This window comes from Phaenicophaeus curvirostris, chromosome 15 (genome assembly GCF_032191515.1).
Source record: "Phaenicophaeus curvirostris isolate KB17595 chromosome 15, BPBGC_Pcur_1.0, whole genome shotgun sequence".
Taxonomy (NCBI): domain Eukaryota; kingdom Metazoa; phylum Chordata; class Aves; order Cuculiformes; family Cuculidae; genus Phaenicophaeus; species Phaenicophaeus curvirostris.
Window position 1 is genome coordinate 16,421,131 of NC_091406.1, and position 27,696 is coordinate 16,448,826.

Consider the following 27,696-nt stretch of genomic DNA (forward strand, 5'->3'; position numbering starts at 1 on the left):
TCAATGCCACCAGGTGGGGATAAGATCCTTTTTAGATTTATATTGGATTTTCCTTCCCGGTTAGTGACTGCGGTTGGGTCCTCAGCGGTGTCGGAGCGTGGCTGCTGTGCTTGGCCATCGAGTCGGAGAGCCCATCGGGCTCCACGTGGATGGGAGTGCCTGAATCCACAGTGTAGTGGTAAAATTATGAAGTAGATAAATTAAAGCCAAGTGGTGGTTTAAAAGAACAAGATCAATTTCACTGCGTTCATCACTGAGCTGACTGCCTCAATATAGAATCAGAGAATCACCAGGTTGGAAAAGACCTCTTGGATCATCGAGTCCAGACGTTCCTATCTGCCCCCAAACCACATCCCTGAGACATATAGAATCATAGAATCATAGAATAACCAGGTTGGAAGAGACCCACTGGATCATCGAGTCCAACCATTCCTATCAAACACTAAACCATGTCCCTTAGCACCTCGTCCACCCGTCCCTTAAACCCCTCCAGGGAAGGGGACTCAACCACCTCCCTGGGCAGCCTCTGCCAGTGCCCAATGACCCTTTCTGTGAAGAGTTTTTTCCTAATGTCCAGCCTAAACCTCCCCTGGCAGAGCTTGAGGCCATTCCCTCTTGTCCTGTCCCCTGTCACTTGGGAGGAGAGGCCAGCACCCTCCTCTCTAGCAAGAAGGAGCGCAGCCGGGACTTAGGAGCAAGCTTTTTTTTTTTCTCCTCTGCCTCGAGACAGAGCGGTGCTACCTTCCTTGTGGACGGAGTGCTGCAGTGGTGGTGGTTTTAGCAAGATTAGACGTAGCCAAAGTCCCATCAGAAGCACGTAGCAGCTCCCTGCCATCCCAGCCAAGGCAGTGCTTCCTCCCACCCTGCAGAGCTCAGTACTGGTTAGTCAAGGGACAATTTCCCTTCCAGCTGCTGTCGTGCTGCTGCAGATGCCCAGACCTCAAGGGCCTAGAGTTACTGCCTTGGAGGGTGTAATATTTATATGGGAATAACTTGGATTTGGCAGCATTTAGGGACTGATTATTTCATATCCTAGAATAACCAGGTTGGAAGAGACCCACCAGATCATCGAGTCCAACCATTCCTATCAAAATGCTTCTGATATCAAAATGCTTCAAGATGCTTCTGATAGCGTACAAATAACTTAGACTAGACATAAGGAAGAATTTCGACTAGATATGAGGAAGAATTTCTTCATTATGACGGTGGGGAGGCCCTGGCCCAGGTTGCCCAGGGAAGTTGTGGCTGCCCCATCCCTGGAGGTCTTTAAGGCCAGGTTGGAAGGGCCTTGGGCAGCCTGATCCAGCGGGAGGTGTCCCTGCCCATGGCAGAGGGTGGAACTGGATGATCTTTAAGGTCCCTTCCAACCCGAACTATTCTACCATTCTATTTCATTTTTCATATAAGCTGATGCAGATGTTCTTTTCCATGATATTCAGAATTCAATGGCCACCTGGTCAACAGAATTATCCCATCTCCTATTCTCCTGCTATGCTGCAGTTATTACTTAATATTTGTCTAGGCAACATTGGCAGAGCCTCCTGGTACCAGGTTCCTTATATGGGTAAGCAGAGGTAGTTATTTTCAGTCTATTGTGTGTGTATACATATGCTTATCTCCTATATTTAGATCGAGATTGCTGTTCTTATAATGGAGGAAACAATGAATTATCACCAAATGGAGACAGAAGGCTTAGCTTTTATTATTTAATCTTTTTTTTCACTTTTTTAATACCTTTAATCTCCAGCAGAGAGATATGAAGCCATCCTTTTCTGTTTGCTTCTTCTGTTTCTCAAAGAACCCTTTCAGCCACAGCATCCTCTCTGAGCTCCTTTGCTGGAGTGATTTGCATATGCTTATGTTCTTGCCCCACTTTCCAAGAAACCCTTTGCTTTGTGTATTCTTGCACAGATGTTGCTTTCTGTGTTAATGTAACAGAAATATAAATTGCATAGCAACTTCCAACCAGAATATGGCTCCACACATATGCTGTGAAAGAAATAGCAAGAAGGAACGCAGCCAGGACTTAGGAGCAAGCTTTTTAGGCAATTAAATTCTTCTTGGGGTTATAAAGTTTACATTCTCATTTTTAGAAAATAGCACATATGTATTTTTAATATTATAAGCAAAATCACTAACAGACTGCCTCCATCAGCAGCCAGCCCGTGCACTTGCTGGCATGCTGCCTGTGGCATGTTGAATCTCATAATTCCTGCAGAATTTGATGAAGTAAAAGTACCCTGGAAGTCTCTGGGGTTTATAAAAGAACGTAGGTGGTTTTGTGTCTAGGTCACATTGACACATTGGGCAGCCAGCGGTGTTAGAAGTCAATGAAACCTGCAGCAGGATATACCACATGGGGCAGGTTGAGTTGGAAATGGCAGCCTGCCACCTGTTGTAGGAGAAGCCTTTCTCATGATGCTTATGAAACCACCATTAATGAATTTACTGTGCTTTGGCAAATGGAAAAATAATGTTTCTTTCAAACATTTTTCACTCAAGTCTCCTTCCATAAAGAAAACTGCTGGGAGACTGATCAAAGGACATTGCTATAAAACCTCAGCTGACTCCACTCGCTAGTTTGGGGTCCAAGCTCCTGCTGCAATTGAGGGACAGAAGCTCCCCATCTGACTGCTGGCTCATTACTTTTCTTCTATTTAAAACCTTAATTAAAAGTGTACAACCCCCACCTTTCCTAGTCTGCTCATCCTGGCACTCGGTCACGTTGTTTTAAGCAGTGCTGAAATGCTCTGATGCATCATGAAGCAGCAGGGGATGGGAAGGCTGAAGGTGGCAAAGCACAACTATATGAGCAGACAAAACAGTAATTTGTAATACGAACAAGTCAACAGATATTATGTTCTACCCTTTGGCAAGGCAACCTTTTGTAATTAAATTATCAGGATGAAAAAGGCTATCTTAATTATTTAAGGCTTAGGAAAAAATACAGTAGTGAAATGAATAATTGATTTGCTACAAAAAGTTATTTTAACTCTTAAGTACTGGGAAATTTTTCAGGAATCCATTATTTATTTTCACTTTTCAGTAACAGGTTTTTGTTAAGTTTGAAGCTGTAACCCAAAATTTGTGTTCTGTTCTCTTGCAGGTAAGTCTGGATTGGTCTGTTTGAACTGTGCAGTTTTGGAATGTAAGCGAACAAAGTAAGCCTTCTTCAAGCTGTCCCAGCCTGTTAACGAGGTCAGAGTGTTCTCTTTATTTTTGAGCTTTACTACTTTAAACTACAATGAAAATGGAACGCATAACACAATTGCAGGTCAATACAGCTGTGCAGGCACAATGTGATCTTTCTAAGTCAGATGTGAATGCCAAAAACCAAATAAGTGTTACTGAGAATTATTACGCAGACTGTTATTTCTTCGGTTCCTCCTTAAACCAAATTCGGGCGGAGATAATATGAGATGTTCATATAATTGATATTCTAAAGGGTAATATAGTTTTTATAATATTTTTTTCATTGATTATTTAAATGGATTCTTTAGTTATGATAGATTCCCAGATATAAAAATTTCAACGCCTCTTCTCGAACAGAGCCAAGTTAATAGGTCAGGCACTGAAAAGCTTACTTTGTGAATTGTTCAGAACTAATTTTCTTTTATTAATCACCTGGCAAGAAGATCATGCTATAAGTCAGTAAGGTACTGCTACCAGATTGGCATGCTTTGCTTCCTGCCTAACCCTTGCTCTGCAACATCTCCTGCTAGCAGTAAGAAACCTCTCAACCTTGCAAGCTTCTGTGCATTGGAATGAGCGGACTCCACCGAGATGGTGTCTTGTTTATTGTGTCAGAGTTGAACATTATTTCCTTTGAATTTTTCTTCCTCTCTTTTCTTCTTCTATTGCCTCCAGGAACAATTAAATTCACCTCTCATCAAATTCTGTTGTTGGCTTTCTTTTGAAGTCTTGTATGTGTAAATCGAACTGTGGCTTCTTTAGAAGTCCATACTGTGAAGGATACTGTTGTCCTAATCTCTACTTCCTATTTGTGTACCAGTGCTAAAATCCTTTTTGAAATGTCTCTGTACGCCCATGTTACGGGATGTGTTCGGATCAGTGCAGTTGTATTGTTAATTGCAGGAAAGGTATTGGTGACCAGTAATCAGAAAATGGAACACGAGGCATGTTCTCCTGCAGTCACTTCCGTGCCTTAAAACTGTTCACTTTCTAAATACAGATTTTTTTCATATTTCAGCTGGACACTGTAAAAGCTACTTACTGTCTTCAAATTCACTGATTAGTTCTGCACCACTCTAGATTTCATGCATTTGATTATCTCGTTTCAATTACTATTCAGATCAGCCAGCAGATTTTTATATGAATGTTAAGAAACTACTTATGTGTGGATTTTTTCTTTTCCTTTCCACTTCTGTTGACTGATGTTAGGATGTTATTTATAAACTGACAAAAAGGCCCATATGTTCTTTATAGCTGTACCACCACTACCAGTTTGAGGATGAAATAACAAGGGAGTGTTTTCCCCTGCTAGTAAGTGCATCACTTCTGGAGTCAAGCTGAGATTTGAGGTGGCAGCAAAATATGTTACTAGATTCACATATGCTATATTTCTCTCTCCCAATGACCTACAGTTTTGTGGTAACTGCTGTATTTTTTTTATTCTGAAAGATCACAATGGTTTTCGTCATGCTCACCTGTCTCTCTAGGCATAGTAGACACGGTGTCCTCAATATGCATTTGCATCTGCTTTTAAACGGTTCCTGGCTACCAGTTTTATACCTTAGCTTGCATCCTGCACTTGGTGTAGAGTAACTTTACACTTTAAGTCTCCCACAGCATTCTCCTGGAGGGAATGGCTTCTTATGGCTTGGCCAGGCATACTCCACTGGGAAAAAACTGACTGGATGGCCAGGGCTAGTCTTATTTAATAACTTTATCTGTGATCCGGACAAGTGGATCAGGTGCTTCCTCAGCCAGTTTGCAAACAACACTAAGTTTGGTGGAAGTGCTTATCTGCTCGAGAGCAGGAAGGCTGTGAGAAGGGTATGGACAGGCTGTATTGATGGGCTGAGACCAACTGTATGGGATTCAACAAGGCCAAGTGCCGGGTCCTACACTTTGGTCACGACAACCCCATGCAGTGCTACAATCATGGGGAAGAGTGGCTGGAAAGCTGCCCAGCAGAAAAGGACCTGAGGGTGCTGATCAACAGCCTTCTATACGTGAGCCAGCAGTGTGCACAGGCGGCCAAGAAGGCCAGCAGCATCCTTGCTTGTATCAGAAATGGCATGGTCTACGGGAGCAGGGAGGGGATCATCCCCCTGTACTCAGCACTGGTGAGGCTGCACCTCGAATCCTGTGTTCAGTTTTGGGTCCCTCAATACAAGACATTGAGGTCCTGGAGCATATCCAGAGAAGGGCAGTGATGCCAGTGAAGAAGGGACTGGACCACAAGTGGTATGAGGAGCAGCTGAGGAAACCTGGGTTGTTTAGCTTGGAGGAGGCTGAGGAGAGACCTTATAGCTCTCTACAACTACCTTAAAGGAGTTTGTAGTGAGGTTGGTTCCCATCACTTCTCACAAGTAATACATGATAGGACAAGAAGAAATGGCCTCAAGTTGCACCAGGGGAGGTTTAGATTGGATATTGGGAAATATTGCTTCACCAAAAACAGTTGTCAAGCACTGGCACAGGCTGCCCAGGGAGGTGGTTGAGTTACCATCACTGGAGGTATTTAAAAGACGTGTAGGTGTGGCACCTAGGGACATGGTTTAGTGGTGGACTTGGCCGTGTTAGGGATGCTGTTCAACTTGATGATCTTGCAGGTCTTTTCCAATCTGAAAGTTTCTATGCTTCTATGAGTCTGAGTTTGGCAGTTCTCAAGCCTTTTGATTCCAACTTGCCATTTTGGGGTTTTGAAATAAATTTAGTTTCTAAAACTGAGTGAGCAGATGATTTTCCTCTGCAACAGCTGATCTGCCTCTAATGCATGTGTGTACCATCAACTCTGTCCTGACACACAATACTTCTTTGCCTTTTCATACATGATATACTCATCTTGTACCTTAGGTACGCAGCTGTAGTCCCCTCCACATTCCTTAGATGCCCTCACCAACCTCAGCTTGGGCAGTTCTGCACAAGGAGCTGTCTCTGCACTTAAACAACTTATTCGTTGCCTCCAAGAGCAATAAACATCATTTTGAATTAGGCATATTGCACATTATCAGTGGAATAAATATGCTGTAGTGTAACAAGGCTGTGTAGTATTTTTCTTATTTTAAGGAACTTCAGAACTATTAATGGAAAAGAGATTGGATGTGAAAATGCAATCCATCATGTCTCATTGCAATAAAAAGCAGGCTTGTATTTCAGCATTCTGGTTTGAAATGTACAAATGCCTCCTTTGAGGATTTTTAGATGTAGAGAGTTAAAAAGTTATTGGGCATGAATATGACTACTGACAAATCAAAAATAAAGCCTTAAAAATAAACATCCATTGTACACTAAGTTATGAGCAGCATTTTGGAAAGAAACTCCAATTTAAAGAAATATAAAAATATAACGTTTTACAGATCCACTGAAGTAAAAATTAATATTCAGGTCACATGGTCCTTCCATTGGCTGCAGAAATGATGCCGAGGGGTTTAGGAGAGAAGTTAAAAATGAATGCTTTTGAAAATGCTCTCCATATATAGCCCTTGTTTACCCCAGTGCATTTCAGAACTCAGCACACATCAGGTGTTTAAAAAAATATACCTCTACTATAAGCCTCACATAACAAGTCGTGTTCCTTTATTGCCCACGGGCTAATAGTAATATACAAAGTAAAATATTCTACCTTAAACCAAAATGGATCTTAACCCCCAGAAGACTAGAATTGTCAGCTATCTTCAGTAATGACTCATTTGTCTAGTGTCTATGGAAAACTGCCGATTTAGACCTTGGAGGACTGTGAAGCAAGGAGCGTTGGGAAGTACATGTATGTGGGAGTCCTTCATGTGAAAGAGAATTGTTATGGGAGGCATCCACTCCAGCTCACCCGGTGGGCTGTGTTTGGAGGATTGATTACAGAATTGCACTCTGAAATCAATGGTGACAGCCTTTACTTCGTGATTTATACCTTTATGTTGATGTTGAAATCCTCCTTGTCATTGTTTTAGTAGAGAAGGGGAACATGTCAGAGCCTATTGCTCTTGGATAAATGTAGGAAGAGGAGGCTTGTGGCTAGACTGTTGATCAGGCAATTTCTTGGGATAACACCAGTGGAAAAGCAAAGAGAGCAGAGAGAAAGGATGAAGAGGATTGCTAATATTGAGATATTTGCATTTTTGGTATGAAAAATGAGTAAGTGTATTTCTTATGTTTAACATCAGATCATGACTGGACTATGTTTATTTATAGAGAAAATTCTGCTTGTTTGGGGTCTTTGCACTTGTTTGGGGAATTGGAGTGCAGAGCTATAACACATTCAAAAATACATTATTAAACATATTCTTACATGTATTTCTTTGCGGTCCTGGGATTAGCAGAGGAGCCTTTAAGAGTGCAGGAGGGCAACTTCTGTTTCAGTCCTGCCTGCTTGATTAGGCACAGCACAACACAGGACGTTTCATTTAGAGTCACTTGACCTAAAAGGCATTTTTAATGATTACTTGTGCTTGCTAGGCACTTTTGCCAAAGAAGTTGCTAATATGGTTGGGAGAGGAAGGAAATAAAGGTTGTAAGACTGCAAGTATACTTATTCTTCTTTAAACCTTGTAGTTCTGGAACCTAAATGGTGCTCACTAGCGCAGATAAAGCAGCAATGGTAGTTTAACCGTACTTCTTTATATTGTGCTTTTTCTTTTCTTGTTGTTGTCTAAATATCCATGGGCTAAGGAAGTGATTGTACTCATGTTCATGTATAAAGACTTCTCTGATTTCAAATGAAATTAAATATGACTTTTGTGTTTAATTGATAGAACTGTTTGCTCAGCTTTAGCCAGTGAATCAGAATTCTGTGCTTTTCCTATTGTAGATTTGTATATTTGGCAGGCACACTCTTGAAACCACAATGCAAGATGCTGAGGAACAAAGAGCTTTAAATCATCTATAAGCAGGCTCAACCATTCTGGTCCTTGAAATGCCAGTCAACTCCCTGAGGCCTTTCTAGGTGAAAAATCGTAGTAAGACCCCTCTCACGGACATTGCGTAAGCAGTAATGCGGTGGTGGAAATGTTTTAGCCTATAAACTCAGGTTGAAATATAAAGCAACCAACTTCAGTTAAAAAAAAAAAAAAGATGAAACGTCAGGCTGTTGTTGGTTTTCTGCTGCAATTCAGTAGCTGAGAAAGAAGCTTATCCCCCTTGAAACAAAACCGCTATCTGGAACCAAATGGCTTACCACCTGAAGCAGAGATGCTTAGTGCTTTGGAGTTAAATGGCTTAAATTTATTGTGAAACAGACCATGGAGGAGAAAAGCAGAGCTTTTTTTGGATTGTTTTCTGGAGAGTTGTTTTTGTCTTGCGCTGTTTTGTATTATTTCTCTGTGTTCCTTTCCCCATAACAAAGTCTCCCTTGTGTCAGAAAAACATCCTGATGAAAGAATTCTCCCTGACTTTCTTATTTCTCTGTCCTGATAATGCTTGCACTGATGGCAGAAAGTGGTACATCATCAGGGTGGCTGGATAACCCACCCAGTTGTGAAGCCCACAACATGGTTCTGGGAAGTAGAAGTATCTGAAAGACAGAGCAGGTTTTAAGACTTTGTTAAGTAATTTATGTGAAATTGGAAGCTTTATATTGGAGCCCCATTTCACCATTTGTTCTTCAAACATTTTCTTTCCTAAGGTGGCAGTGGAAAGCCCAGTAGTCATTTAGATATTAAGGATTATGCAGACTTTTAAAATAATCTCTTATTAGTACACAGATGTATTTAAAGTGCCACATCATGAACACAGGCACATCTCAGTTCTTGCCAAACCCAGACAAATCTGTCTTGTTCTAAGACACTTTTCCTGGTGTTTGTGACAACATAAAATTGCAAATACTTGTGGTCTTCCCAAGCATATCGTAGATTTTACAGAACTTTATTCCCATTTACGAAGGGACACCAAAGTTACTGAAGACAAAAGGGCTGGAATATACTATACTGGAATAATGTATGTTTTGGTCACAGCATCACTTCTAGTCTTCTGAGGAGAATGAAAATGGCACCGTTGTGTTCTTGGTGCAACTTTCTCTCCTGGTGTTAAGACTCAATAGGAATGCAAACCCATCTTGTGATAGTGCTTTCCTTTCTCATGGAGAACATAAACTCCCCCAGTAGTCTCTGATTTGCTAGACTTGCTAATCCTGTCAGCTCAGCTTTCTCTTCAAGTGGGTTCCTGTGTTTCAGATCTTTCAGCATCTTTACTTTTCATCTTTGTTGTCTGAAATTATCTCTACTAAAAAAGGTGGGAAATAGCACATGTAAGGAAATGTCTTCTGTGCTGCTGTCTCCTGTGTGCCAAAGCAACGGCAACATCCATGCAACTAACAGATATGCATCTATAATGTTTGAAAACTATCAGATTACTGCCCATCTGCTTTCTAATTCCATCGTAATGATATTTCCTGTGAAAATGGAAGACACTGAGCATAGCTACACATTCAGTCGTGCCACTCAAGCTGTTATGAGCGTCTGGATCACCAGCGCTTTACTCTCAATAAATGCAGCCATTTTGCTATTGGGAAAATGTTTGACAGTGAAAGTTCAAATACTCTACACCAAGCAAAGTGTTGTGTCTCATGTCTGGGAAGTCTCAAACAACAGATAAATTCTTCACTTCCAAATAGACTCATGCATGAAAAACATCAGCTTCTTTTTCCTGCTTTCAACTTGCTCCCAGATGACTTTAACCCCGCAATTCAATCCATTTTTCCCCCCCCTTTTCTTAATCAGAATGGCCTCTAAAGAGAGGATGCATCTGTTCTGTTCCATGGCCAGAACTGTAGGAGAGAGAGCGTCTCCATTGCACAGTTCCATATTTCAAAGTACACCCAGCACAGACTGGGACAAGACAAGAAGAGATGAGTCAGCCCTTTGAAAATGCTCTCGGAGAGCGAATGATCTCAGTGAAATGCATTGTTGATGGTTTTCATCCATGAGTGCAGGTTTCAGTGAATATTTCAGGAAATTTTCATTAACTTGGACACATAGTACTCTCGCAGTGAAATTCTGTGGGTCTAAGTGGGAGCCTTGGCCTCATATGAAAATCAGGGTCAGACCTGCGCTTCCTTTTGGCGCTGATTCATCCCATTATTTTCAGTTATGCTCTGTAAACCTCTGCCAATTCCCTTTCCTCCTTGATATTTATGCCCTGTAAATATAGATGGACAGTCAACACCTTTTCCCAAACCAAGTTATAAATATTTATTTTTTTTATTCTATCTCTATAAGTCATCTCAAGCAGCCTTGTGGCTGCAACCTTGTCATTCCTGCTGATGTGCAGGATCAGCCGCTCAGCCCGAGACTTGCTTGGAGCAGTTTGACCCTGCCCAGGGTCCTGGTGGTGCAATTACTGTGTGGTTTGTGAGCCTGAGATGTGAATTCCTGTGACCTGCTAAACTGCAGAGGGCATTGTTTAATATCTTCTGCATAGCTCAATTTACAGCCCTAATTTCCAAAAAGAGAAAGTGAGAAAGTAAAAAATTCGCTACTGAGTAAGTTCGAAACAGTTTTCTTACTAGAAAATTCTATAAGAGAACGAATGCTTCTATACCTAAGACCAGCTAGGTGACTTTCTGCGCAGGCTGCTTGTCAAGCAGTGTGTTGCATCTTCATTTCTTAAATGTTCTCTTTGCGGCTGTGATAAAAGAACCTATCTGCCAGCAGAACAGGCTGCCTTCAAATGTGAGATATGTCTTTTAGAACACTGCTTTAAAACAAATAGAGTGTTTTCTTCCATTAATAGATAACCTTTCCTAAGCTCATAGAAGGCCTACAAGAAAGCTGGGGAAGGACTTTTTATCAAGGCATGTAGTGATGGGACTAGCAGCGATGGGTACAAACTGGAAAGGGGCAGATTTAGACTGGACATAAGGAGGAATTTCTTCGCTATGACAGTGGGGAGGCACTGGAACAGGGAAGTTGTGGCTGCCTCATTCCTGGAGGTGTTCAAGGCCAGGTTGGATGGGCCTTGGGCAGCCTGATCCAGTGGGAGGTGTCCCTGCCCATCGCAGGGGGATTGGAACTAGATAATCTTTAAAGTCCCTTCCAACCCAAACTATTCTATGATTCTACGATTCTGTATGTTGTCTGACATGATATAGGCTAAACTTGCTATTTCCAAGAGCAGTGATTAGTATAAGATTTGTTTCTTTCAAAAAGGGAGGGATATTTTGGATTCTCTGATAAAATTGAATGACCAGAGACTTGCAGTAAATCGGGAAGCAAAGCAAAGGTAGTGACTCTCAGGGCAATGTTGTAGTCCTGATTTTGGTACCATTTTAAAATTACGCCAAAAGCAACATGTTTTGAGACTTGCTGAACCAAGAGATGCTCAGATACTCAGTGGTTTATCATCTCATTTTTTTCCCCAGCACCAGTATGTCCAGAATACTGGTCTTACTGGGCAGACTGGATTTCCCAGATCCTCTGGGCCAGGGCAGGACCTTTTGTGATAACAGTCCCACAGTTTCCTGCAGTGTTTGGACTTCTGCCATAAATAGGACAAACGTCAATCAAATGCAGACTGCTTTGCACAATTAATTATCAGCTTCAAGAAATCACATCTAGACCTACTTGCAAACAATTTTGAATCTTCTATGTTGTTTCTTTTGCATTAAGATTCACTCCCGTTGTTTGAAGTGTGAACTTGCACAATTTAAGTAACAATATCTACCAGTCATGGCTGAAGAAAGGACTATTTCCACCTGTAAACCTGATCATTTTTATCCACTAGAAAGGAAGTCTTATTCCATTACACATTGCAGTGAAATACTTTATTTCATGGGCTATTTTCTTGCAGTGTTTTCTTTAATGAGAATTCTGAAGTTAGGCCTATTTACAAGCTATGGATTGACTGCTGGGGTTGAATATATGGTTTGAACATATCTTTTAAATACTAAGCTAAATAGCTGACTAGGTGATAGCAGAGTGGTATCACAGCTCATTAGTAATGTTTGTGGGTAACTCAGTTCTGTCCTTTGACATCAGCAGTCCTAGATACTAAATGCATAAATAAAATACGGTGTAAATGAAGTGTTTCAATGGGTTTCTCAAGTGCAAAAGCTTTATAAATGGTGCAAAGAGAATTAGATATGAATCTAAAGGAAACGGAGACTCCCGTATTGAGATATCTGTCTTTGAAAGTGTGTTGTGCCACAACATTTCTATTTATACTTCCTTTTTAGCCCAAGTCAGAACCTTTATTTCAGGCCCTAGTTCTGCTACTTATTGACCCTGATTCATGTCAACACTTTGGATGAGGTAAGTTTGAATATAAGCCCGTTACTGAGGTAAACATCTCTCCCAGTAATGGAGGAGACCTTGGAAGACAACTGGAGAGCTGAGTGAACCCTAGGATATGTCCAGCAGAGATGGTGGTGGTAGTGGGAAGGAGATCCTTTCTGCCTTACACAACCACATGCATTGCTAAGCTGTAGTGACAATGTCATAGAATCGTTAAGGTTGGAAAAGATCTCTAAGGTCACCAAGTCCAACTGTTGAACTCTCCTTTAAGGGCTGGGAGGGAGGAGAAGTGGTTGTATTGTGGCCTGACCCCACAGGGTGCCGTTTGCTGTCATCTCCCCAGTGGCTGCAGACACGAGAGCAGTGGAAGAGTATCTTCACTAAGCTGATACTCAGTGCTAAAGCCATGGCCAAAAATATAGGTAGACATGGCCAATGACCAGAATGAACTTGTGTCTTTATGCACTAGATAGCTCCTTTAGATTATTGGACATTTGTTCCTGGAATTTAATACTTATGATGGGAGAGTTTGCCAGATATTTTGGCTTCAAATATAGTTTTCATTTTTTACCTTTTGAATGTGTCTTGGTTTGGAGAGGTTTTGTTTCTCGTTATAATTAAAATTCAGAAAGTGAAGGCAACCGGCCCACTAATGCTGCCATGGAGTTTTAAAAATTAATGGGAACATCTGTGGGCCAGGAATCATAGCCTGGCTATAAATTGTGCTTGGGGTGAGGATGTGGCAGTGTCCCCACAGCTATCAGCGGGTGCACCGCTTCAGTGGGCACAGAGCCTGCCGCACACTCCCGTGGCCGCAAGCCAACTACAGGATTTAACCGCTGGGCTGTTTATTCTGTAAAATAAGACCAGGCAGGTGAGACATTCATGTAATTAAGTTAGATTTAAAAAACATCTTGATCTTTTTAGCAAGCCTGTATGTTGTGTTAAGATAGGGGTGTTTTTTTCTTCAATAAAGCCCCTTGAAAAGTCTTCCTGCATGATAGTCATTAATTGGGACTAAAATGTGAAAAAGGGAAAACGTTTCCTTTCTTGGGTATCATACACAGCTTGTTGAGGCAGGGTTGGTTCAGTCTAGTGGTACCTCTTCATATTTGAGCAGATTCCTGATTTGCCAGCCCCCTTCCCTAGGAAATTCCTGTTACAGATGCAAGAGAGTTATGAAAGCCACTGATACCCATTTAAAAAGCAGGGGCAAAATGGTGTATCCAAGAAAATGAAAGGAGTTGTGTGTCTTCTCTCTAGTTTTCCTAATACGGTTATTTCAATGAAGGGGATCCTTCTCACAGGTTTTTGCATGCATTTATTTAACGGCATCAGGAACCCTCTTGAGCTTTGTCTGTGGTGGTGACAGAGTTTTGCAAACTGAATATTTGACACAGTTTTGCTCATCACAAACAGGTGACTGCCTGCTCAGATGCTGGATGTTCTGGGTTTTTCCTGCTGACAGATCCTGTCACTAAGCCCTGCTTTCTGCTGTGATGGTTGCTCAGAGCAAATATTCTTCAAACTAAAATTTCACCAAAACTGAAAAATTGCTGTATTTTCCCCCCTGCTCTGCACCTTATGGGTATTTTTTCCTTTTCTTACCCTTAGCACCCTTCTTATAGAAGAGAAAAGATAGTGCCAGTATTTGCTAGTTGGGGACCTGGAACGCTCTCCGTTGTCATTCAGTTGAGGGAGCTGAGGCTTCTGTAAAGCCTCATCACTGATGTAGCCAATTTGACTCAGGCTTCAGGAAGAAAATAAGAATCCATAAGCAGTGCTTTTGCAGGCAGCACATATCCCTGACAGCTATGCAAGCCTGTGGTGGCTGTCTGTCTTAAACCCAATTTCATGCTTCATCTGAAATGACAGGGTTTTGCACAAGGAGGCATTCCCGTCACCTTTACACATTAGTTTGTTTTAATGTGAGAGATTCAGCTGCTTTCCATGCCTGGTGTTATCTGTCCTCCTTGTTAAATCCCTGAGAGCAGAATGGCTTCGTGGGGCTGGGAGGGCACTGAAGAAAGATTTGGGAGCCTCCTTCTCTACTGCTGGCTCTGCCAGGGCACGCTGAGCGACCTTAGTCAAGTCCCTTCATCACACTGTGCATCCTGTTCTCCACCTGTAACACGGGTCCATGATATGCCCACACCCTTGGAAATGGTTCATCGAGTGTGTTACTGAATGTTAGATGGTGTTGCTGCTGTTGCCTTTCAGCTTCTTCTTCCACAGGAGCTCTTGGTGCTGGTTTGCTGCTGTTCTGCTCGCAGCTGATTTTGCACTCTCTTGCTGTGGGTGCAGGCATCCAGCAAGCACGTGTACAGAGCCATGGACTTCTGTTTCTACGTCAGCTTTAAGCAGCCTCTTTAAAAAAGGAACTGTGCTGCAACGAGAAGTCTAGTACAGATATTAACTGCTACTTTGGAATCAAATATGTGCCTCATAATCACTTTGGAGATCATTGGTGCCACTGAACCATAATCAAAGCATTATTTTTTCAATGACACAAGCTGAAATTTCTCCTCAGCGTTCACCTGAGTATTGAATCTGAGATATCTTCATTCAACATTTTATCATTTTTTGAACTGAGAAAGTCCCACATTTCTTCTGAAATCAGAACTGTAAAAATAAAGAATCACAGTGTGAGCTGCTAGCAGACGGGGGGCTGGGAAAGCTGAAACACACTTTGCAAGTGTTTTGCACTGCCTTTTCTAGGATGGAGCAGCAAATAGAAATCTGGCAGTTGCTTGTGTTAGAAGCATAAGTCGGCATTCAATTGTTCCTGGATTAAATCACTGAACAGTGTTGATATTTGAAGAACATGGTCAGTAGTCTGAAATAAAAATAAGATGGCATTGTCTATGTTAAGGATATTACTGGGATACTTTTAAAAAGCAAGAGTGTGGTAAAATCTACCTATGAAACACTGAAATGTGAAAATTCTGCCCTGGACACCTAACCAGTGCTTACTATGCTGTTCCATTATACAGCACATAAAGCAAGAAAAAGACAGCTCTCTTTTTTGAAGTCTTAATTCCCATTTGCATTCAATTCTTGCTGCATCTTTTTGTATGACTGTATTAGAAAAGAAATAATATTATTGGATGTGAATTTTATTCACTTAATAAATTGGTCTGGAATTTAACATTATTAGCATTTGAGAAAATACTGAGAGCATTAAAGGAAATATTGAAAGAGCTGGAACTGACACATTTGCCTTAAGTTTAACAGAGCTGTATTTAAAAAGGATGTGCATGCAAAGATACTGAGGCATAATGAAGCCTCCCACACACAGCACAGAATGAAATATTTATACCATAATCATACTATTAATAAAATGATGGATCAGCCAGTGTCTGCTGCATTGCAACTCAGCTGAGAGACTGGTTACGGTCTAGGGGAGCACACTAACGTAGGAACAGAGGAGCAGAAGCATATGGGCTAGCATGGGAATCCCTGTCCTGAATAAGCCGTGTGATTGTGTACTACACTGACTTTGCAGAAGAGCTTCACATTGCAGCCAGCGCCATCCCCCTCTTTATTTCTTGTATGAAGTGAAGGGCCTGGGAGCAGAGGGAAGGTCTGCAGCTCTGCTGTGCTGCTGCCATCCCTGGCTGGACCCCAACGAGTGCTGAGGGGCTGTCTGCAGTGATCTGCCTTGCTTGCAGTCGTGGGTAGATGTAATTCTGAGGCCATCAGGAGCAGCCGGGCTTGAGCAGAGCAATCTCAGGGGCTTTGCTGTCGGTTTTTACCCTGATCAGACTGCTACTGTGATGCTGAACGGGTCATCTTCTCCTCTTTGGACTTGGCCCAGTTTCCAAGAAAGATAAGAAAAGAAGAGGTTTTTGTAGGGGAGGAATGACAGAGGGCAATGAGAGGAACAGTGTATCTGGACTGTGAACTGATACAGTGGTGTCAAATCTTAGATATGCCCTTAAGGGTAGCTGTGTGGAAAACTTAACAAACAGATAGTGTCTTGGTGCTATCCTGACTACTTTCCCAATTCCTGCTTCCAGATGCGCATGTGAGTCAGCTTGTATGCTGGGAACGGCAGGGTGGTGTTTCTCACAGGAATGGTGGGGGTACTGACACAAACTATTTATCGTGTGGTCCCCAGCCTTGCACCTAACTCCTTACCTGCCAGACCCATATGGATGCCCAGTTCTCCACCAGTTCAGACTTTATCCAACAGCAGTGCAAGGTGTGTGAGCATCACCCAGAGAGTCTGCCTAGAGAAAACCTGTCTCTAGTTTTGCCTTTCTTTTAGCCACGTCTTTCTCCTTTTTGTTCTGTCCTTCATGCACCTTAATTTTTGTCTCATGCTGTGAAAACTAACTGCAAGGCAGATGCTAATTAAGCAGTTACTTAGGTCTAGCTCCATGCATAATGAACTCCCGTGAAGGCTAGATTCTGCATGTGTATTGAGTGATAAACAGAGTTTGCTTTCCTGTTGTACCATGTCCCTCCTTGTGTGCAGTGGTGGCCTGGAAGGTGGCTGGAGAACTTCACCCTGGTGTTGCAGCACATCGCTGGCCCGGTGCCCAGCCTTCTCCTTGAACAGAGAGGAGGAATTAAGGTAGCAACGCCCACCCTTTCACTGCACATACATAGGTGAATGGTTAATCAGATGCTGCGGTCAGTGGTAACGAGCTGTTCTTCTCCTAGAGCACTCCTGTCTTTCTCTGTTGACAGGAGTCCTTGCTGGAGCTCAAAAAAGAACAACTGAAAATTGCATTGAGGGTTTGTTACAAATATGAAATACTGCTATGAGGAGGTAACCAGTAGGAAATGCACAGCCTGCAGCTTTGTTCTGTCGGCTCGCCCAAGCTAAATAAGTTTTGATTGCTGTATATTTGAGTAAGTTGTTCTTCTCTCTCTGTCTTTCTGTCTCCCCAAAGACACGATTACTGGTGGCTTGGGCTGGCCAGAAGATGGCTGGAAGTACTCTGAGGTTTAAAAATTGCTTTTGTGTCTGAAAAAAAAAGAGGAAACCTTTTGAGTAGCTTCCATGAAGTAGGATGCAATGCAACCAGTAATTCAATAGCAAAAGCATCACAAGAGGAAGGTAGGGTCTTCTCTGCTTTTGCAAATGGGACTGGCCCTCCCTGATTGGAGCTTTGGCACCAACTGAGGGCAGCTTTCTGCTCTGCGTGGGCTAAAGCAGTACTTGGACTTTGGCTCCTGAATCCAAGCAAAAAGGGAGGATGCTTCAGCATGTCAAGGAACCAGGCTGGTCTGGAAATGTAGCTTTTGTGGAAAAGAAAAAAAAAAAAAAAGTCTATTTCTGCAGGGCTTTTTTATTTTCTACAAAAGAGATTTTGTTGACAAGAAGAAGAAAGTCTCTGTTAATTGGTCCTGTTGGTGGCTTAGCTGAGAGCAGCAGCAAACCAGAACAGTGGTACAAGTGCACTGGGCCATGAGAAATCCCATTCCAAACAGAAATAAAACTAATTCTGAATGCTTATTGGCATCACTCAGCTCCTGTCACTTTTAGTGGGAGCAGAGGTTTTAAACTTGACTAAAATTAAGCTTACCTTCTTCCTTTTACCCTCTGCCCCAATCCATTTCCATCACGCAGTGGTTTTTTTGCTTTCTGCGCTAAAACAGTGTTTATTGTTGTAAATTACAATACCTTATGTCTGGGCTGTCCCAAAGGTGGTTTCATTTCCATGGTAATTAGATTTGATACTTCAGTAAATTCTCAACCTTATCTCAGGAGCGTTCAGACTCGATGAGGAATTTGGTTAGGAGCTCAGAGATCCTCAAATGAAGCTTGATAATGGACAGAAAATTATAAGATTTATTTTTGAATGAGGATACCTGTAGATGCTGATGATGTTAATTATATTGTTAATGAACAAATACTTCTAAAATATTAATACATTGGAATAATAACATGGGAAACAGCTTCATTTGGGCCTTTAGCAACACTCTGCAACACAGCAAAGAATTGTTGAAGTCAATAAGAAAACCATTTACCTGCCTTCAAGTGTCTGTACGACTGTATCCTGCTGTATACAGCAGTGCAGGGCCCTTTGTGCTCCAGGAGGGTAAGAAGCATGTGTACAGAACGCCTTGGTACTCAGGTCCTCATAGCATCATTTAAGTGCTTAATGCAACTGGACAAAAGTATCCTGGGAGACATCAACATAAAATGTCAGCTAAAGATAGAAGTACACAAATGGTTAAAACACAATCACTGAAAACAGTGTATCAGATTTCAGGCTTTCAGATGAGCATTATTAATGTAATATTATCATAGAATCTTAGAATCACCAGGTTGGAAAAGACCCATCGGATCATCGAGTCCAACCGTTCTTATCAAATACTAAACCACGTCCCTCAGCACCTTGTCCACCCGTCCCTTAAACACCTCCAGGGAAGGTGACTCAACCCCCTCCCTGGGCAGCCTCTGCCAGTGCCAAATGACCCTTTCTGTGAAAAATTTTTCCTCATATTCATGTTCCTCCCCTGGTGGAGCTTAAGGCCATTCCCTCTCGTCCTGTCCCCTGTCACTTGGGAGAAGAGCCCAGCTCCCTCCTCTCCACAACCTCCTTTTTGGGAGACTGAGATGAGATATTGGGAAGAATTTTTTTACTGTGAGGATGGTGAGGCCCTGGCCCAGGTTGCCCAGAGCAGTGGTGGCTGCCCCATCCCTGGAGGGGTTCAAGGGCAGGTTGGATGGGGCTTGGAGCCCCTGATCCAGTGGGAGGTGTCCCTGCCCATGGCAGGGGGTGGGACTGGATGGGTTTTAAGATCCCTTCCAACCTGAACTGTTCTATGAATCTGTGATTTACATATATATGTATCTGGCTTTCAAAGTCAGGTTATCCCAGAGATAAAAGGACAATGCGTGCAGTAGATGACGTTGTGCACAGAAGTGGTGGCCATTGCAGGCCAAATAATCAAAAGGTACTGGAACAAGTGGCCAGACTTGAAAGGGTGGGGGGTTTTGTAGTGCTGTGCGTGTCTGAAACTGTCTGTAAATAGGGACTGGTGTGTGCTTGCTAGTGTCTGCTATTAAGGTGCTCAGGTGAGAGCAAAGTCATTCAGAGAATCTGTTCCTAACCTTCAGGTCCAAGGACTTGGAAACAATTCCAGTTTTTCTGAGTACTTAGGAAAGTGCTTCCTGAGGCAGAGCAGTAAGTTGCATGCTATTCTAGCCCTGAACGTCCTGTGTACTTGGTGCCCTTCATCACTTTTCCTCATCTGGAAATAGCCATGGGAACAGCAGCTGACCTACACCAAGGGCAGTTGTTCCACCATCTGCCCACAGCCCCTAGGACTATGCAGCCAGAGGGAAAAGCTTGTGTTCCACACATACCCCTCCAACTTTTTTTGATTTCCCTCTAAAAATTCTCTTTTTAACATATTTAATGATTCATGTGTTTTATGTAAAATGAGCATGCAGTGTGGGAAAGCAAAATATTTGGACATGTTCTCACCTTCTGCAATTATATTTCACTCAATAGGGAAAAACAGGTAAAGGTCATTTTCAAACTGAAATGATTTTGCTTTGAGTGTTATGAAGTTCACTTCAGTATCAAGCAAAGAATGTGTTTGGACTTTTTCCTCTGTGTTGTTAAACTATAGAATCTCTTCAAAACTGTAATTCAGTTTGAAAAAGGAGCATCCAATTTTACTAGGTATCAGAGAGATTTGGTGAATTTTGGCTGTGACAGAGAGGAAATGCTAAACAAAGTGGTTACTGTATATTCTGTTGCCTTAGAGACTGAAACATCTGTATCCATGCAGGCAAGTGATGCAGACATGGTAAGATTTGACTTCCTTACATTCCTGTGTGCATCTTGCTGTCAATGGAAATGTTTTATGGTGGGAATATGCTCGGCTTCTTTAGCATTGTATTTATCTGGTTGTGTGGCATGTCTTGGACTAGGAGGGCTTTTTAATTAAAGTCTAACTCTGAAGTCAGGACGCTCCCTAAGAAAAGATGCTTTTACATGAATAATTTTTCAAGATGAACTTGGAGGGACTTGAAATGATTGTTGTACTCGTGATAATTGTTGGATTTGTGAAGGCACTTGAGCATCTGGGTCTCCTAGAAGACAATTTTGAAGGTAGGATGCTAAGAAATAGAACATATTTTATTCTGAAAGCCATTTGCTGCAGAGCATTATACTTTAATCTGTATGTGCATGTGCAGTGTCTGAGTACCAGAGGAGCTGAATAGCAGCTAAAATAACTTTAAATGCTTTCTTTAGATAAACACGATGTATTTTATATGGCAATATAGTGTTGTAGCTCTCATTGCAGCTCTGAAAAGAAACATGGCATAATCTTAGACCATTCTTTGTCTGTGTTTAAGATTGTTTCAAGAACTTCAATACAGATTTGTATGCTTTAGTAAACTGCAGCTTGCATCCCGAAGCTCTGAATGAAAGAAGGGTTTACATTTTAGTAAGTTTATCATTGTAACTTTTCTATTTGTTTTAAATGCTGAAAATGTCATAGCTTATTTTTAGCTATTAGCTATTATTAACAGAAAATCAAAAAAACCCTACTGAGCTTTTTTGGATTAATGTTTTTGTCGGAAACAGTTTAGCTCCTTTTCAGAATGTTTATCTTTAACAAATCTGCCCAGTCTTGCTCTGTAGTCTCATGTATGTTTTAGGAAAACACTACCAATTGAAATGTAAATATGCTTTGGAGAAGACAGTTTGAGGGAGCTGACTGCTAAAGATAGTTTAATTCTTGTTACCTCTCTGTTTTTATAAACAGTGTAATTTATGTTGAAACACAGAAATATTAAATCGAAGCAGAAGGGATGAATTTTACACAGTGAGCTCTGTAAATCAAAACATCCCTGCGCAGATAGCCTCGCTGTTTAATAGGAAGAGTAGATTTACAGTGTTCCTAAATGTGCCTGAATGTGATAGACATTGAACAGCTGCTTTTTATAGAAACTTAAGGGTCGTTTTTCATGGTAAGCTAAAAGTACGCAGGTATCAAAATAACCTTCAGCTACCCACAGTTACCGAACAATTATTTTTTCCAGCTTCAGAGCTCTCGACAACCTGGAAAATGGGAGGTTGCTGGCCTCATATTAATTACGTGACAACATTTAGTACAAGGTTCAAAGAACCTTGGAGACTAGCAGCAAGTACTTTCCTGGATGAAAAAAAAGTTGTAAAACTTCTGGTTCATTGGTGGTTTGCTTTATTTTAGCTTCTAGGCATGTACCTGTTTCTCCTGCTTCCTGCTGTTTTGATTATTTTTCCTAACCTCTTATATGTTTGGATTAATTAAGAGGTGCCTGGTGCTAATTGTTGCACAGCATTTTAAAGCTGAGGCAGTAATACAGATGCTGTTATCCTTGTGAAATCTGCTGCTTGCTTTGTTTTAATGGTAAGGTGGCTTGAAAAAGGTTGTCACTCATTGTTTTCCAGCAGAGACTGTTGACTGACTGTTACAATCGCTTATTTCTTAATGCTTGCATGCTGATTGATATACAAAGAAGTTATACTTAATAGTCTAGTGAGAAAAAGTTTTAACTGCTATTGATTTCTATCAGTGTTAACAGCCCTGATTGACCCCGGAGGACTTAGAGTAGGATGCTGCATAGGAATCTACACTGCCAGTACAGTATAAATTCCTCAAGGGTGGGTTATCCCAGCAAGAATACAATTTTCTGTGGCAACATTTAGTTAGCAGAGAGAAAATAGTTCTTGGATACATACAGCAGTAGAAAGGTGCGTACTGAATCCCAAGCACAGCATATGGAGTGCTAGCAAACAACAGCTGAAACAGCCAGAAGGTGCCGTTGGCCTAGATAAGTGATAGCTGCAGGTCCAGCTTCCTGAAGCCATTGTGGACCTTGTTTCTACTGAGCAGCTTACAAAAGTACACTGCTAACATACTCTCCATGTGTTGGAACCACCGTAATTGTTGTTTAAATTCATCAGTACTACCTATACAGGGACTTCCAAAGTGCTTTTTACCAATATGAAATCTAAACTCTACACCTTTTTAAAATTGAGGAAGAGGACCAGAATTACCGGAGCAGAAGCAGGCTAAACTTCTTGAAACTCTGCACCCTTCCAGCAGTAATGAATATGCTCTTCTGAAGGTCACTGTCATTAAAAGGGAATACTGGCACTAGAGTCTGAGTTCTTGGCTCTGGCTGGCCTTTTGCTCTTACTCAGACATTTGTGGGCATGTGGACAGACCAGTCAGTCTCTGCGCTGCTGAGGAAGTGTCTCTGTCTAAAAATGCACTCAACCTGGCAAACTGCTTTGCAAAAGCATTAGCCCAAACCATCTGTCATTAACAGAGTGAAGAGGAGGACTTCAGAGTTTTCCTCACACAGCTTTTGTTTGTATTCAAAACTGGTTTGGAACAACATCCAAAAGTTCACAAAAAACAAATGTTCCCGTGCCATTGCCCATCTGCTCCATTTGTATTAAGATATAGTAGAGAACAGTTTTTGTAGCAGCTGCTCAACACTAGCTGTTCCCGGTGAAAGCTACTGTCTTTCAGCTTCCGCCCGTGGTTTACGAGGTGCCAGAATCTGTTATGGAGCAAAGGGAACAAGGGACATTTCCCCTGACAGAGCAGGAGGCAGCTTCCAGCTTCCATGAGAGATGAGATTTACTGTCTTACTGATACGGAGCCACAGTAACTATTCATAGACTCCTATACTCTGGCCATTTGTTAGCAGGGAGAATCAAACTCAAATTTCATTCTAGGCTGTTCAAAGCCAAACTTGCACTTTCTTTTTTGATTTAACATAATGCTCATCTCTTCTACTGCTGGAAAATACAGTGATCTGGTGGTGTGACTGACTTATATTATCTCTAAGCTAATGAATAAATGATCAGGCAGATAAACCACTTTTGTTAAAACCCAAAGAAACTCATTTTGGGCCAGTCCAGACAAATGCGAGTAATCTGCACCACGAACCAGCACGGTGCATGAATTGACAGGTCTAAAATATCACCCCATATTCCCCCGGAATTTGTCTTGTGCCTTGCGCTTCTAGCATACTCTATCAGCCCTACCACCACTGCAGTAATTATTTGCAATGATTATTTAATACATTAAGTCTTAGGCCTTTGCAGGGAGTCATCTTTGCTGACAGCCACCCCTGCATGCCAATTTGATGGAATTGCCTCGTATGGGGCCAGGCTGGTGCTCAGCCTTGAGAACACGTCTGCGCAGCAACAGCCACCTCTGAGCCAAGGAAGAACCCTGTGGGGGTCCAAGTAGCGAGGAAACTGTTCCCTGAAGGCTATAATACTCTGTTAAGTGTATGCAGTTTCCCCGTGAAAGGCAGGGTGTCTAGCTGGTGTGTGGAGAACAAATAGTCTTCTGGTGAACATTGCATAGGAGCAGCCATACAGTGTCTGCAATGCACAGAGTACGGCCGTGGTGTGTTGAAAAGGGAAGGGATGTTAAGGGTCCCTGGAGAAAGGCAGAGCAGTGAGGTGATTCTCTTGACAACTAAAGTTCGAATCTCCATGTGGACCTTGTAGGCTTAGTTTGATTTGAACACCAGTGTATTAATTACCATGTTTTGGGGAGCCGGTAATATGTAATTGTGAACTTCTAACCGTAATTCCTCTAATCTCTTAACTCCTTTTCATTTTTCTCCTTTATTTACTTTAAGAGGATGATTTTTTAAGTCTAGTCTGTGGCTCGCTTCCCATACATTGCCTTACTCTGGCTTGGCTCTTTGGCAGCTCTCGAGTGGTTGACAAGGGTTCTTCATTAAAAGCAGCTGCAGTGCTCTTGGTACAACTGACGCTGCTGCAGGACTCGTGGTTCTGTGTGTGGCTATCCGGGTGGAGCGTGTGAACAGGAACACATCTCAGACTGCACTACCCCTCTTACACAACAAAAGACAAGGGCACTTCTAGAAATATATGGTCACAGAATAGATCAAGAGGCCTGATTTTGTATTTTCTGGCGCTCACAATCAGATTTCTCCCTTTGCTAATCCCCTTCCTGGCCCATCTGTGACTACTCTTCTTTAAAATATTCCATCATCCTAATGGCCCTAAATGAGCTCAGATCGCTGTCCTTGACTTTATGACTGGCTGTGGGTAGAACTGAGCCAAAACAATATCTTCCAGAATAAAAAAACAAAACAACTCTGCGTGCATTTACCTTTTTGACTTGTGAGATGCACACTGGACTCAGAAAAGGTGTCAGAGCTGGCCGGCTGCTGCACACTTGCAGGCTGAAAGGAAATGATGATGACAACTGTAATATTTTCTCTGTGTTGCCCATGTGGTTACAGCGTGGTCATTTGCCTTCTCTTTTCTTGTACATGTTGGCACTTGGTACGCACTTGGTGCACACCAGCTCCTTTCCCCCAGCACACCGCACAACGTACCTCCAAGAGAGCCTCCAGCTCTTGGGCAGCACCTCTGCTCTGGTCTGCACCAAGTTAGTACGAATCACCTAAAAGACATGTCAGTTGTGTCATTTGATGTCATTGATACATGTATTTTGGTAGTGTATGCTTCAGCTGTGGACTCACTATGAGCTGTTTGTAGCAAGTTTTCTGTTCCAGCTTTGAGATTTTTACCTGTTGCATATTCTTGGCTTTCTAAGTAGCTGATGAAATCTTTAGAAAACAGTTAAACCTACAAAGGAGCAATGACCTGCAAATCATTTGTGCACACTCATGTAAGCTAACAGGACTGTGCTACTGTTTGTGAGCACAGAATAACAAAATGATGGGGATCTCCTGACAGAAATAAGCTTATTTTACTACTGACTGCCATGCTTTTCTATGTCCTGACCACAACAGCATTGTATCAGAGGTTTTCCTCTCACTTCTCCAAGATGATGCTCAGACAGATGGAGTGTTTTTTCTCTCCATACTCAATTTATTAATATGTAGAATGGAGTTAAAAAGTAATGACCAGGTTCAGTTTCCTCCAAGCTTAACCTTGACTGTAAAATACTTGGAACTTTTAAATGGAAAAGTACTAAATCAGTAGACTTTATGTTCTAAGGATCTGCTAACAGTGTGTGCTATTATGTACTGCTGTGCACATAATAAATGTCTCTCTTTGCTCTGCCACCTCTGACGACTCATCATAGTGATCATCCAACTCACTTCTTAGAAGTTAGGTGAGAGATCATCACAGGAAACTGGGTGGGTGTAATGCAGCATCAAGATTCTAACTGTTTTCCACTAATCTTACATTGCTTTTGGTTTGTTATATCAGCTGGATATTTTACATCTCTGCTTATCACCAACACTTGAAAAATCCTTCCATTGGAAGTGCTTGATGCTTTCCAGGTAAGCATACAGCTGCACCTTTCTCACATTCAGTGTACTCCTCAGGCACACACACAACCTGCAGACACAGAAAGTGAATAAGATTATATTTCAGTGTATAATTCCTGTCAGGATGAAGCAACAAAGCAGGTTAGGGTAGAAGAATGTACCTCTTCTCTCTGGTGGTGAGGAACACACACTGCAGATAGAGCAGGGTGGACAAGAAGTCTTTCCCTGACTCCTACCACTGCGTAAGATAAGAGAACTTCTGAAAACATTATACAAATTCTGTCTTCTAAATACATTTTTCATTGTTATCTTGCATCACAGCAGCTGAGTGGAATTGATTTCTCTCATTGGCACACTGCTGTTATTTCTTGTCATCCTCTATGTCAAGTAAAAAAAGTTATTTTTATTCTGGCAGGCAGTCTATGTTTATAACAGCTGCTATTTCAGTGTACCAGTCATCCTAGACAGAGGGCATCAGCAAGGAGGGGGAGAGGCTTTGATAATTCTGATAGCAATGGGATTGACTTTTTGGGAGAGAGAAGATCTGTTTCTTACTCATCATCTGGATGTGCCTGACATCTTCACATCAGGTGGCTCAGAGTGTGGAGGGAGAGATGTAAATGGGGCTAAACTCTTTCACATTTCAGAAGAGACCAAAGGCTAAGTTGTAGCTGGAGGCCAAATGTGGTAGCGAAACAAACCCAAATGGATCTCGGCAGGTGTTTTAACCAGTACTGAATGTTCTTTCCTTCTTCCCTCCCAAAAGGCAACACTAAAACTCCATACCTTATCTTGGGAATCTGAGTGAGAATCAGACTGTGATCGTGCTTTACCATAAAGCAGTGTGCGGCTGGAAACCACGGTGGGTGCAGGGTGCACCTGGACTGAGGTGTTCTGGGCAAGGTCCGACAGCACCAGACATCAGCACTGGCATTTCTTCCTTTGGATCCTTTAGCTCAAGGGGTTTGTTTAGTTTCTTCCAAGAGACTCCTCCACCGAGGGAACTGGTAAATAGCTGAGTCTCTCAGGACTATAGTAGCCATCTGCAGAGCACATCAATTAAAGACCCAGGTTAATAAACACTCTGTGCTGGTATGACTGCCTCTAGTTAAACAACCAGGCTTCTTCTTGCACAGATCAGTAGTCTGCCTCCCTTAGCTCAAGGAGTTGTCAGCACTGGACTGTTAGATGTCCCATTCATCTAGGCTCCTTTTTAAACAGAATTCCAAGCCTCTTGCCTTCATTTTTCACCCCTGTCTACCCCATGCCAAGGACAGAGAGCCCATACGCTAGTGGTGTTTGGGATGACTGTGTTTCTTCTTGTTTCTTAGACAGAGAAGTCAGGGCAGAAGCTACCCATCCAGCATACTGTGCAACATCAGGGAAATAAACAGTCACTAAAAATTGCTGTAAGAATAATACAGAATTTTCATGCTGTTCTTCACACAGATTTTCTCCTGAAACTGGAAATGCTCATCTATGGCCCTGATTTTTGTAAGCACATTTGCACACCCTCCAAATGTAGTGTGAGCATAGCTTTTTCTTCGCTTTGATTTAAGGACTGCTGTTATGCATGAAGTTGTTTGATCAAGTTTTGTCATGATCCATGTACATATGGGCTGCATAGAATGTCCAGTTGCTCAGTTGGGTTTTAGAAACATAGCTATTTGCCTAAAGGCAGAGGCAGCTTTTTGCACAATATAAGATTGACTTATTCACCCTTAAAATTATATTTTAAAGAGTTTCTACAGTCTTTAAAATCCCCTTTAATACAGATGTGACAATTCTATATTCTTATCTCATGAGGTAATGAAACAGTTTGAATAATTTATTTCAGCTTAGCTGGAAGCAGGTTTAGTTGCAGGTGAACTGCAGTGGCCATTGTATTGAATAGCTGTGATACCCAGTGGAGCCTGTGTCTGTTTGAGTTTTAATGAAAGCGGAACTATTTTTTCCCCTTTGTCAGTAGGTGGGGATGAGGAGTTGCTTTGCTGAGGGCTGGTGAAATACCCTGTTTTATGGGGG

At 41.9% G+C, this 27,696-nt stretch overlaps 1 protein-coding gene across 7 annotated transcripts in view; it reads left to right on the forward strand.

Moving 5' to 3' along the window:
* KCNIP1 (potassium voltage-gated channel interacting protein 1) overlaps positions 1-27,696 on the forward strand; it is a 401,769-nt gene that overhangs the window by 265,729 nt on the left and 108,344 nt on the right. The window contains exon 1 of one of the 7 annotated variants that reach the window (XM_069869309.1): positions 3,107-3,198. The exons of 4 other annotated variants lie outside the window; for them this stretch is intronic. Coding sequence is in view for 2 of the 3 variants with exons in the window: in XM_069869303.1 (XP_069725404.1) it covers positions 20,389-20,488 (100 nt within the window). In the remaining variant the exon portion in view is untranslated. Of the gene's footprint in view, positions 1-3,106; positions 3,199-3,749; positions 3,787-20,373; positions 20,489-27,696 lie in introns of those variants that run through there. 2 more of the 7 variants (XM_069869306.1, XM_069869303.1) reach the window with 2 other exon arrangements.